The sequence below is a fragment of the Cydia splendana genome, chromosome 14 (genome assembly GCF_910591565.1).
Source record: "Cydia splendana chromosome 14, ilCydSple1.2, whole genome shotgun sequence".
Taxonomy (NCBI): Eukaryota; Metazoa; Arthropoda; class Insecta; order Lepidoptera; family Tortricidae; genus Cydia; species Cydia splendana.
In genome coordinates, this window is record NC_085973.1 from 1,525,394 (window position 1) to 1,538,119 (window position 12,726).

Below are 12,726 nucleotides of genomic sequence, written 5' to 3' on the forward strand. Positions count from 1 at the left end.
CTATAACAATGGCAACTATCGACTCTAAATACATCATCCAGTAATCTTCGGCGAGCTGTCCTTTCATTACTTACCAAGATCTGACATTTATAATAATTTCAAAAAAGGGTATTTAGGTGTAGGTACGTATTTGATTTTGATTAGGTGTATCTGCTGTGTTGTAATTAGTGTCAATGTATATTTTTACCAAATTAAATTCTTTGCCTGATGATCAATAACATCAGTATTCATGTCACCAAGAACTAATAATGGCCTAGGCAACTATCTTGAATTATCGATATATCAAGTGTAACTTTTTCTGTCTCGCTGTACTAACATTCAAGTGTCTTGTGACAGTTAATTACCGATTACGGCAATTTGTGTAGTTCGACTCTGATTGCAACAGCCATTACTTCTTTTTCTTTCCGTCCACCTTGTTTCCTTATTAGCTGTACGCCGTTTAAGGAACTGTCTTGCTCTTCCTTGTGTTCCTTTGCAATTTAAATTCGGATTCTTGTATATTGTAACAACAACTGACCATCAGTTGAATCTTAATAATCTTATGCCTTTGTAATAAAGTTTAAGATATGTCAGTTAACAGTGGACGGTATATCATTTCGTGGACAAATCGATCTTTCTGAAAATTTATCTCTTCATCTTGGTATTGCGTGAATTTACAATGGTCGTAAATTTAAATGATAATCAATGGCAGGACGTTGCATAATTTCGTAAAGTATTTTCGATAGCGCACAAGTGAAGAAAGTTTTCACTTGTAATGTATTATTTTGTCTTTATGGATTTGACATTTTGCTGGTAATGGTGATACTACGGTTTTAAAGGCAGTTTTATATGTTGCGAGACTGTGTTATCTTGAAGAACGTCTGGTAGTATAACAAATTCCTGCTTAAATTGGTAAAAAAATAGTGATTCATTCAATATACATATATAATATATACAATAACCACTTTCTCTCATACAAGCATTATCTCTAAGATCAGTCCCTTTCAGAAGGGTGCCTTACATTCGCCCACCGAATGGCGATGAGCCCGCTTAGGAGCACCTGTCGTCTCAACTCCTTTTGATTTGGCCATCAATATTTAAACTTATATCTTTATTTGCAGAATGATGAGCCTCCAGAGATCACATACTGCGTGGTGGGCGGCACGGGCGGGCTGGCGCTCCAGGCCGTCACGCCCACCCATCCCATGCCGCCGCAGGACGAGCTCGACGCCAAGTTCGCCGAGCTGGTGGTAAGTCATTCATTCAATCATGCGTTCAAACATTCATTCAGGTTGGAAGAGAACAAAATGCTAGCTAAACGTCGCCAGGAATGGCCATGCGTGGTCTGCTATGGCCATGGTGTCTGGTGGTCTTAGATAATACATTAAAGCGGAATTAGAGCTTAGAAGCAGCTGCTTTAGGATGCAACTGCGATAAAAAGTGAAATGAGAGAGAAAGAGAAGTTAATTCGGGTTGGTGAATAGGCAGTGATATGCTTTTCGTATACTGTTTTTACGATCGATCGATGTTCTACTAGGTTTTCTACATCTTAAGAAATTCACATAATTTATGGAATACTTATATAGGTATGCAGGGGTCTCCAGACTTTTTGATCCGAAGACCACGGCCAGGCCTCCGCTTCCATTTCATGGTCCAGATCGTTTGAAATTTGGCTCTTTTGCGGACCTAATTGAGATGCTCGCTGGCCTGATCCGTTTTACTAGGTCCTATAATGTATAGTTATTAGTCGCTATGATAGTATAAAAACCTTTCGTAATACAAACACATAGACCATCACCCATCAACACCCATCAAAATAAGTTCATCAATTCGCAATTAAAAACCCTGAAGATCGCACGCGCAGCCTTCCTTTCTAATCGAATCACACGTCGCGTCGGCTTGAATCATGAAGGGCTTTAATTAAGACTCTTAATCGGTTTGTAATAACATATCAGCTGGACATCCGTCATTGTTGGCATTATTGTTCACACCTTATGTTATGTTAATAATGTTTAGTTCTCATAATAGTTCTGTTACGTGTTGGCGCATTCCATCATTGACTTTTGCGTACTTAATTCATATTTATAACTTTTACATATTCTCTTAGGTATTTTGTTTCCTCCTAATACATCCTCACTGCTAAGGTGAAAAGTTGTATGTGCAACACGACAGTTTATTTACATATCGTGCTTTTCTCTCGATTAAAATTAGCAGTCGTAGCAAAAACTAACGGCTGATTGTTACGCCAAAGGATCTATAACTTCATGAGCGAAGGTCGTCTCCATCAGGCTTTTTCGTCGAGTTGGGTCGACAAGAGTAGTGCCGACCTAATAGGCGCAATAAATATATGAAGTCGAGTTGCGGAAACCAATAACAAGAAAATCTAAATAGGTACCGTAACATAAACGTCATCGTCGACAAGAGAAGTAGACCAAAATAAGTAAGTAAGTAAGTAAGTAAGTAAGTAAGTGTTTTATTTGTAAATATAGGTAGAATTACAGTGGTGGTCAGTTTATATAAGTACAGTTTCACTATATTTTACCAAACGGCGTACAAAAACATTGAACTTAATACTAGAAACTAAACTATCATGCTCATCGCGTACGAGTAACAATGTAATCCTACTTACAGCTATGTCAATTCAATAATGAATATCAGGTACAAGTACATAGTTAAGAATTATAGATGTAATATAAAATATAGATTTAGTATCATTAATATCATTATGTTGTGTTAATATTGTGTTAAGTATACATTATGTGTTACCTATTATCTCTATAATAATATTGTCTAAACGTAGAAATGGTGTAGGCATATTGGTGTCGTTTTGACAGATGTGCGGAAGGCACGCCTTTCGGGCGCCTGCTGGAGTCGCCACTTTCACGCAGTAGCACATTGCGGGATAGGGCTGACACTTTCGGGAGTATATAAAATGTTATCTTCGAGAAAGGATAGACCAAGTAGAAGCTAAATTTGAGGAAACTAGAAGTAGCTTAGCGGTGCGAAGGAGCGATTTATTGTTGTGTACGTTTTTATTGGTGTTTTTTTCTTCCGCTCCCTTGCTAGTCTCTGATGGATGGATGGACTCTTTAAAAACTCTGTTCAGATTGCGCTTGTACATTTGTGTGTATTCTGATTCCATCTCAGCAACAGCCCTGCGCGCGCATCAGATAACAACCCGCACAGGAGCGATACGCGTCGTAGGTGGCGTTTAATTTGATTTACCGCCGCGCAAATTATAACTGCCCTTATCTTATTAATGGCGTACGGCGAGTTGCGTGAGCTGTGCCCACTTTATGATATCCTGCAGACTCCAGAGTATACAGTACGCCATTTCTTACAATGTAACTATTTAATAGGTACCATCGCCAACACTATTAACTGTACATCGGTGGACCTTATGCCTTTTGCAATAAAGGTCCACCGATGTACAGTTAGGAGTGTTGCTGTTTGTACTCTGAAATTTGTTTGCCAGACTAACAAGCTGGAGATAGATGTTTATAGCTAATTTCATCTTTAGGGCGCATATCTTATTAATGGCGTACCTACTGCGCTGCATGAGCGGGCCCAGTTTATTACATCCAGAGTATGTTTATGGCAGCCAGATTGTAACTAAGTCATTTACAATGTCACTAGCTGCAAATTAATATTTACAGATAGGTAATTTCCTCTCTTGGAACTCAGCGGAACTCTTATACTTTGGCCTTAGAATATATGCGTGCCTCTTCTTCAAACTATTTATTATGATTCTGCAGGTATTGAAGCAGTACGAGCAAGTTGTTTTATGCTTAGACAGTGTTAGGTTTCGGAGCTGAATTCGGTCTTTAAAATGACTCTTTTTGACTTTTGTATAAAATATTTTGGTATAACCTAAACACACTTGCTTCAAAGCTTCAACGATAGTTTAGTTTATATCAATTTTAAACAACTTTTACTTTCCTTACCGTGTTCCCACAGAACACGAACGTCTCATAACGTCATAACACTCATTAATTTTACGACATAACAATTTCGCTTTACTTAAAAACAACTAACGGAAAATTAATTAAGCCGTGCTGAGCTGATGGAATCTTATCATAATAAACTGTTAACAACTTGTTTATATCATCGAATGTGGTCATTATACTACCAACTTGGATTTAGAAACTGGATCTAAATGGGAGTGATACAGACAACATCAAATATCTATCCTTACTAATATCATAAATGCGAAAGTTTCTCTGTCAATCTCTGTCTATTACCTACCTCTTCAAGTCTTCACGCTACCGCTGAACCGATTTAAATGAATTTAGTATTGAGATAGTAGGGCTTTCCCCGGATTAATAAAAACTACTTATCTTATGTCTTTACACAGGACAGTTTTTATCAATCATCATCATCATCATTTCCACGCAGATAAAGTCGCGGGCAGAAGCTAAATTGCCTATATTTTGTCAAATAAAGAAATAAGGATGTAATCCGATATATTTTGCCACTTTGTACCTATCACTTCGATGCTGACTATACTTAGGTACTAACACCATTCCAGCTGACTATTTATGGATCTTATCTCTTTACAATAAGGTTTACGAATGGTCAGAGGGGCTACCGCGAAAACCGAAATTCGCAAATTGCGGGGATCTTACTCTTTTACTCCAATGAAGGCGTAATTAGAGTGACAGAGAAAAATGCCCGCAATTGACGATTTTCGGTATTGGCGGTAGCCCTACAGGTAACAGCGTGGATGATGGTATATCGTAAATCAGAAGCTAATATAAATTTCACCACATTAAGATATTTAAGATATAAACAACGACCCGTAAAATTTAATGGGCTCGCAAAATGCTTAATTAATATTGAACTTCTTATAATCAATAACATGTGGACGTCAGTTTCATTTCACAATTAAAAATCGGTAGCCTTTATAAAGCAGAGGAAATATATTTCCCTCGTGACTTTGACTTTGTTTTAAAGTGATAGGGTTCAATTTTGCATAATTTCTGTCACCCTTATGCCTTATATAGGGTTAAACTTGGCAATTTGTGTCCTTTTTAGTGAGGTTGTTTTTGTGGCAGTATGTACATAATAAATAATAATAATAAATAAATAATAATTTTTTTATAATGTGTTTATATGTATTTTTTATTGTTTTGTAAGTGTTTTTATATTTTACTTTTATATTCATATTATAACAAACCTAACTTAAGACCAAAAATAAATAAAGAGTATAAATAAATAAATATTATACATAATTTAACATTTTGGTCTAATTTAACTTACTGTTCTCTTGTATCTCTCTATCTTTGCAAGTAAGGATATCATATCTTGCTATAAGGTAGGTACTTAAAGGTCCATAAAAAACAATTTCGTTATAAGATACAACAGATACAATTAAAAACAAAAGCGGCACATCTCGACCGAACTACATTTTCTGTTATGCATCGATTGCATAATGCATAAACGTATCCAAGATACGTTGATTGTCTCTGTCAAGTGCTTGAAGGGTTAATTACAAAGATAGTGATGTAACTGTAATATATCACTTTCACTGGACATAATAGCTGGCCGGCAGGCGCCAGCAATGTTGCCAACTTTGATGTTCAAAACATGCTAGAATCACTAGATATTTTACCACAAGGTGCTAAAATATATGGCCTAAACTAAATGTTGCTAATGAAAGCGAAACAAAAATAAAAACGAATGGCATAAAGATGAAGGATGCGCTACATATTCGCCGTAGACTGGCATCATTGGTAGCTGAGTTGGTAGACGGGCGTGCTGGTATACCAGAGGCACGGGTTTGAGTCTTGCCAGAGGCGATGAGTTTTTCCATAATATATCTTCCTTATTCCGAAAAATGCCGAATAAGTAATTGGGTTAGGCATTTGCTCTGTTAACATTTTTTATCGCGATCTGTAGTGTATCGGGAAATATAAATAAAGCCGTGACGAAACGGTCTAGTTTCTAAAGAGTTCTAATATTTTTGTTTTTGATTAGATATTCTTGTTGGTTGATCTGATCTGTTTTGTCAATTTGTTCCGCCAACGTAATGTAAAGTTGCGTTACGTATTTTGCAAATGCTAAAAATGTAGTCATCCTAACACTTTCATTTAAACTAACATTGTTATTCGTGAGACTCTAAATTTCAAATATCATTCCGATTTCCCTTGTTTCCGTAGCCATGTCTGCTGTCATATTTGGCCGCTGACTCTGCGTTCTTGACAATGACTGGACAATACAATCTTGCTGATTGTAGACACTTTCTCTCGACCCCTGCGGAGTCATGATATGAGTGACCAGAGAACCGATGATATTCGTAATTCATAAATTTCATAATGCTTAACTGACTTACACCATAAGGCCAGTATATTTAAGGCTGAACTAAAATTTCCATTATAGTCAAGTCAACAGCTTGGGGAGATCAAGGTGGGAGGCCTTTGCCCGGCAGTAGGACATTGTAACGGGCTAATCAATCAATCAATCAATCAATATCATTTATTTGCAAGAATACTTAATTATAGTTACAGTAGTTACAGTAATAAAAATAAAGTCAACAGCCGATGTAAACGGGTGAGGTGTTGTTTGCAACGCAACCAATAGCTAAAAGTGACTAATATCAGAATTAATGACTATGAATAACAGTTTCCGAGAAAAATTTAGGCATCTCCTTGGAAAATTTGGAAAACTTACCACACCATTATAAAAATGACTAAAGACTGAGTATAAAGATCCACATTTTGTGCCCGACTCTTAAGGTCCAGCTACGCTAGGAGTTAACTTGCAGTAAAATTGTTTCGTGAATAGCTTGGAAGTTATTAATGGTTTCTCCCGCCGACAAAACGTTAACACCTATGATGATACATCAATCATGGTTGTACTCATTGACGTCTTCACTCCGATTTATCATTGCTTGGCAGTTTGATTTCGGATGTTCGGTAATAGCTATCCGACAATAGGAGATTGATGTTGACATTATTTTGTTAGTCGATATCACCAATATATTAAGGTTGAGGTTCTCAGACACATTATCCATTATCTTTTAATTAAGATCAACCGAGATAAATGCTATAGGATAATTCCGTCTATTCGTTATTTCTCGAATACGTACATATGTTACGTTTCTAATTCACAAATATCTTGCTTTGTGCCACTTATAATGCTACATTGAATTAACTGCAACCTGCACACAATAACATCATACATCACATCAACATGCACATATCAACCAGCTTATCAACTTCAAAGGTCACTAGATCTTTCCTGTCCAATTAATATTCGAATATAAATAGCACCCGTTTTCTAGTTAAGCAGCAATCCTCGACCGGCCTTCACTTGGCGAAGAGTCACGATCTACCAAGGTGCTCTTGTTGGTCCCACGCATTAAATATTGGATTGTTGGAATTCCTTTGACAAACGCGATGCTTTCTTGTTAGTTGATATTGATATCCCGCTGTATATTCTGTGTTGATACAGAATGTAGCTGCTTGTAATCTCGTAGTATCTTGTATTCTTAAGGTAACAGCAGCAATAAAGTTGGCAGCATAACTGCTGTAGTACCTATTGCTTCGCGACATTGCTGCCGACTGCATTACTGTAGAAAATATCAATGTTGAAGCCCGGATTTTGTGTATCAATCTGGAAGCCTGAATCCTAATGTTACCTTTATCAGGTATGAATGAATCATGTATTAGGTACCTACGATTTACGATATCGTAATATTTCACTTTTAGCTGCTCGTGATCAGTTCAAGACAGCTATATTATATTTCCGAATCTTGAATCCCAATATTGATGAAATCAGATTGCGTGAACTTTAAGGTTAAAAATGTTGACCATCATATTTCTCGTCCAAAATAATCAGGTACATTTTAAAACATCTAAAACGTATTCAATTCATGTATGCCTCCTTTAGACATTTGGTCTAGTTGTAGCCCAGATGCGTCATTGTACCAAAGGTCGGCCCATTAGTACCACTTGTGCTACTGTCATTTTCGGTAGCGGCTGACGGCTGACACCTTTAGCTCTGATTGCCTCGAAGGTCAAGTACCTTATCGTTACAGAGTTAAGTAGGACGAGTACTCTGAATGGTTCATAATGAGTCAGTTAGGGCGGGTTGCACCAAACCACCTGCTAACGTAAGCACGGTTCGCTAAATTTTAACGCTGACGTGGGGGTCTTAACGATTGCTAAATAAAATGCGTTGCACCAACTATAAAATAACAGGACGTTAAAATTACTAATCGGTAATCGTATTGCCGTATTATGAACGCATTCCTACCAAAAATTTTATGGTAGAATTTTTATTTTATATAGCAACCCAGTCATAAATGCCAAACTGAGTTGTCAAAATTCTCAAAGAGAAAAGTTTTGTAGGCGCGAACTACACTTTCTTTGCAGATTTAAAATCTAAATATTCAACAATATAAGCCATTCCTGAATATATTTATGGTTATATATTAAAAACACTCTAAAGTGAAATGTCTGACTACGATTGTTGAATGGCCTAGCTAAAGTCGGAATCAAACAAGGAGCGACATTGCCCGGTAAGTTATCTTATTAGTTTAATGCTTATAGCTGCTTCCTACTTTCAGTCCTTTCAGAGCCCTAAGCACAAGCATGCACAAGTGATTACTTGCGCTAACTACGCTATCTACAACTATGAAGCAAAGACGATAGTTAGGGAAAAAATTCCAATTATATTGTTGACAAAATAATGCATAACTGTTAGTAGCAGGCATTTGAGTTACTTTTGTACTTTAATTTAAAACTGCTTGGTCTAAGCATTAGTTGCCAAGCGGACCCCAGGCTCCCATGAGCCGTGGAAAATGCCGGGACAAACGCGAGGAATATGATGACTTATAATAATATCATGTTGCTTTCTTTTCAGGTTAGATTGACACCATATGATATGGAATACAAGATAAAAGTTACACACAAGTGAATGAATTCAAGAAATCAACAAATTATACAATTAAATTAACCGGAAGAAACTTGTTACAAAAAATAAAGTACAATTAGAAATATTCCCTGAATTTCAATTTTGACAAGAAAATATATTGCTAGTTACCTTATCTACTTTATTTTCCATGTCATACTATTATCCTTTTTAGGTACTTAAGCAGTTTAGTGACCAATGGAGGTAAAGGGTTACCCGGAGAGTAGATAAAGAACTTATTTATTTTACAATTATATTTAAGGAGGTACCTACCTATCAGTTATTATATTTTCAGTCATACAGGTAACTTGCTTATTAACTATTTTATTTTCTTCGGGTGTAGATAAATAATTAAAAAGCCAGTATGGAGGGAAAACAAATAAAATAAAATTATTCAGACCGAGGGCCTTTTCTTGTGACAAATTCAGGGCTATTTAGGTACCTATGTTAGGTTTAAATGTTATGTATATAGGGACTTGAGGAAGGTTAATCAGTAGGTACTGTACTGGAACATTATTTCCAATACATGGCTAGGGTTAAATATATTTCAATGTATGACTGGTTGAACACAAATAAAATTCAGGTGACAAGAAGACAAGCCATATTATATTTTATTTGACCCAGGTATTGGTAGTTGTATTAAAGTTTTATAAATGTTGCTTTGTATTTTTAAAGTCACTGCAAATGTTTTTTGACTATAGTGGAAGAGCCCTACTTACAGAATACCTTGAATTTTGTCAATAGATATGCTTGTCAGATGCAGATAGGGGTATTGTTCCTTTCTGCATCTGACAAGCATATTATAAGTTCCTTTAAAACAACTCAGTTGTTCTCATGTATGTTCCATATTTCCAGAATAATTACTCTAATAAGCTTGGCAGCCAGTATCGCCTTGGCACGGTAATATATATTTTAGCTTTTTTTATTACTTAGGAAAGCGGCATCCCTGCTAAAGCAGCGGTCGGCATGCCTACTTGGAAAGTTGTTGTTTCTTAGGGTTATGAATAAGATTATGTTGTAAAAGCAAATAAAACCCAAGTAAGTAGGAGTTGAAGTATTATAATCACTTTTGCATTACACATTTTTGTCACTTTATTATAACCTATTAGTTATGCCAACTAGTCTGGAATTGTCCCAATACATTCCACACTTCACAAAACTTCACTTGCCATACTTCACAAAATACTTGATTTTATATTTCGCAACTTGTTTTATGTACGTTTATAGTTCTAAACATAGTTCACTTCTATAGCGGGTTACGATTTTCAGAGGCAGACTTGTAGATGGTTATAGGTGCCATCTCGCTGTTTTCGAATATCATAGTTCGTCCGTGGTGGATTTGTCCAAAGGATTTATCATTTTTATCTTGATTCCAATAATCAGAAGCCTAATTGGTTTTAATGACCATCCTGGCGACAAGTAGTAGTGCCGACATTATATGCCGTCGAGTTTCATCTGATGGGACGTATTTGTTAACCTGTGATAACGTCAATCTGGTCTTAACTCCAACTTTGAGTCATTTTGCACGCAATTTAAACTTAAAACACGCACATTTCTTTTAAACTATAAATAAATTAATGTATTTATGAAAGACGGATCGTCTCCCAATTATAATGACTTTTAGAGCCATTCATGTCAACTGTCACACGTTTTTGCGTTTACAAACTCCACATTTTATTGTTATTAACATTTTTTTAATAATTTAAATAACATATTTCCTAAAATTATTGAAAAATCAAATATAAATTCATGAAATACGGACAAATTCAATAAAGTGCCGCCATTTTTATCAGGCGGTAAAATCGTTAACCAGTGGTCTACGACCGGTTAAGGGCAGCGTAACTTTTTAACAGACGTTAGGCGTGGTGCAACCCAAATATGCAGTTAGCGTTCGTTAGCGCCATCTTTAGCCATGATCAGCACATCAAATGGGCACGGTGCAACCCGCCCTTAGCCGCTTTTTGTTTAGTGTTTAATTGCCAATTCTGTTTGGTGATCATAGTAGGTACTTTTGTTATGCATTTATTAGGTCATGGTTTTTATACCATCGGATTCAGGACATAATGGAGACAACCATGTGCTGATGTAGATTCAATTAATAAGTGGTGAACATCCTGTAATCATCAATCACTGTTTAAGAATAAATGCATTTGACATAACAGTAGATTTTAATTTTAGGTATATAAGCAACGTTGTTGTGCCCTAAGTATGTAGTTAATTTTTCAGAATTAAATCTAAGCTTCCGTGTTTTTTTTTTTGCATATTCAAATAATACGAAATTTTATCTCTCATATTTACAATCTAACAAGGTAAGTAGGTACTTATAATACCGTAATGTAGGAACCGAAGTGAATTTGGCTGAAGAAGTGTGGTCTCAAGATAGGTGTAGTAAAGTTCTCATATACCTGGGTAGACAGCTGTAAGTACGTCTACCATCAGTTTTGACATTGACATATACGCTCACGTCTACGTAACTTACTTTTTATTAGTGTCCGACCGAAGGTTCGGTTTCGGTTTCGGCCAGTTTCGGCCAAAAAATCATGTTTCGGCTGTAGTTTCGGTTTCGGCCAAAAAACGGCCGAACCTTTCGGCCGGGCCGATACTTACGAAATGGCACTTCGGACAAAGACCAAAAGTTGGGGAATAAGTAGGACAACAATAGTAATAACCTACATTTACTGATTCAGGTATAGGTATATTATAAAACACAATTCCACCAATGAGGGCGCCACTGGACGGTCGACGCAGTCTTATGAGGCTGTCAATACCTATAACGCGCACACTGTCTATCGCACACATTGTATCGGAGTGAATGAGATAGCACTATCGCACGTAGCCGTTGGCCGAGTATCAGCTCGGCCCGAGTCGAACGATGTCTTTTTCGCTCTTATTCAGTCACTTTCCTATCTACCTCTAATGGCAAATTTTAAGCGAGGCTAAAGGCTACGCTCAAGTAGTACTGCAAAGTTGATTTTCTGACTATTGATTAAAACGAAGATAAAACCCTTAAAAGTGTCCCCAGTGCAGTTTTTCATACGAATGCTCGACATTAGCCTCACTTTTTACCTCAATTTACCATTTGGTTTGTGTTCCACATGTCCTCTACTTCAACTTAGCCGTTCGCCTCGCTGCGCCATGCTCGGCCTGCGCGTCTCGCTTTTTAATACAATGGACATTGGTTGGAGTCTGTGCTCAACTACTTAATATCCTGAAGCCTGAAGCACGGCTTTTACTTCGCCTCACTGGGGCACTTCGGACTTTTAGGCCCAGGTGAAGATCGGTACCCGGCCTTACGATTATCATCATTCACTTGCCCTTATCCCATTCATTTGGGGTCGGCGCAGCATGTCTTTTTCTTCCATACCTCTCTCTCGCCCGTCATCTCATCATTCACTTGCGTTCGTTTCATATCATCTCTCACACAGTCCATCCACCTTTTTCTCGGTTTTCCACTCCCGTTACTTCCCTTGCGATATTGTTAACAAAAAATTTCGCGCTCGCTGCGCTCGCGTTTTCGGTTGGTTTTTGGTTGACCCTGTATCTGATCTACATGTTAGCTTGACTGGTGAGGTGAATGAATAGAGTTAGACCAAGAAAATTCTGCAATGATTTTGATAGCATACGCAGTGCTACTAGTGCAAATGTTATTTATACGTCATAATTTCATAGAAATTTTGACGTTTAAATAACACTCGCACTGCGTGTGTTATCAAAATCGTTGCAGAATTATCTTGGTCTAACTCTAGTAATTTTCTTAAAAAACTGCTTAACATCAATTTCAAGGACATTGGGTGTTGACAGCCCCATAATATTTGTGTAAAAGCGGTTTTATGA

General features: G+C 37.0%; 1 protein-coding gene across 1 annotated transcript in view; it reads left to right on the plus strand.

Annotated features, from left to right (window-relative positions):
• Positions 1–12,726, plus strand: part of LOC134797077 (disheveled-associated activator of morphogenesis 1) — a 117,889-nt gene that overhangs the window by 47,514 nt on the left and 57,649 nt on the right. Inside the window, exon 4 of the mRNA XM_063769301.1 lies at positions 1,101–1,229. Coding sequence (XP_063625371.1) covers positions 1,101–1,229 — 129 coding nt within the window. The remainder of the gene's footprint in view (positions 1–1,100; positions 1,230–12,726) is intronic.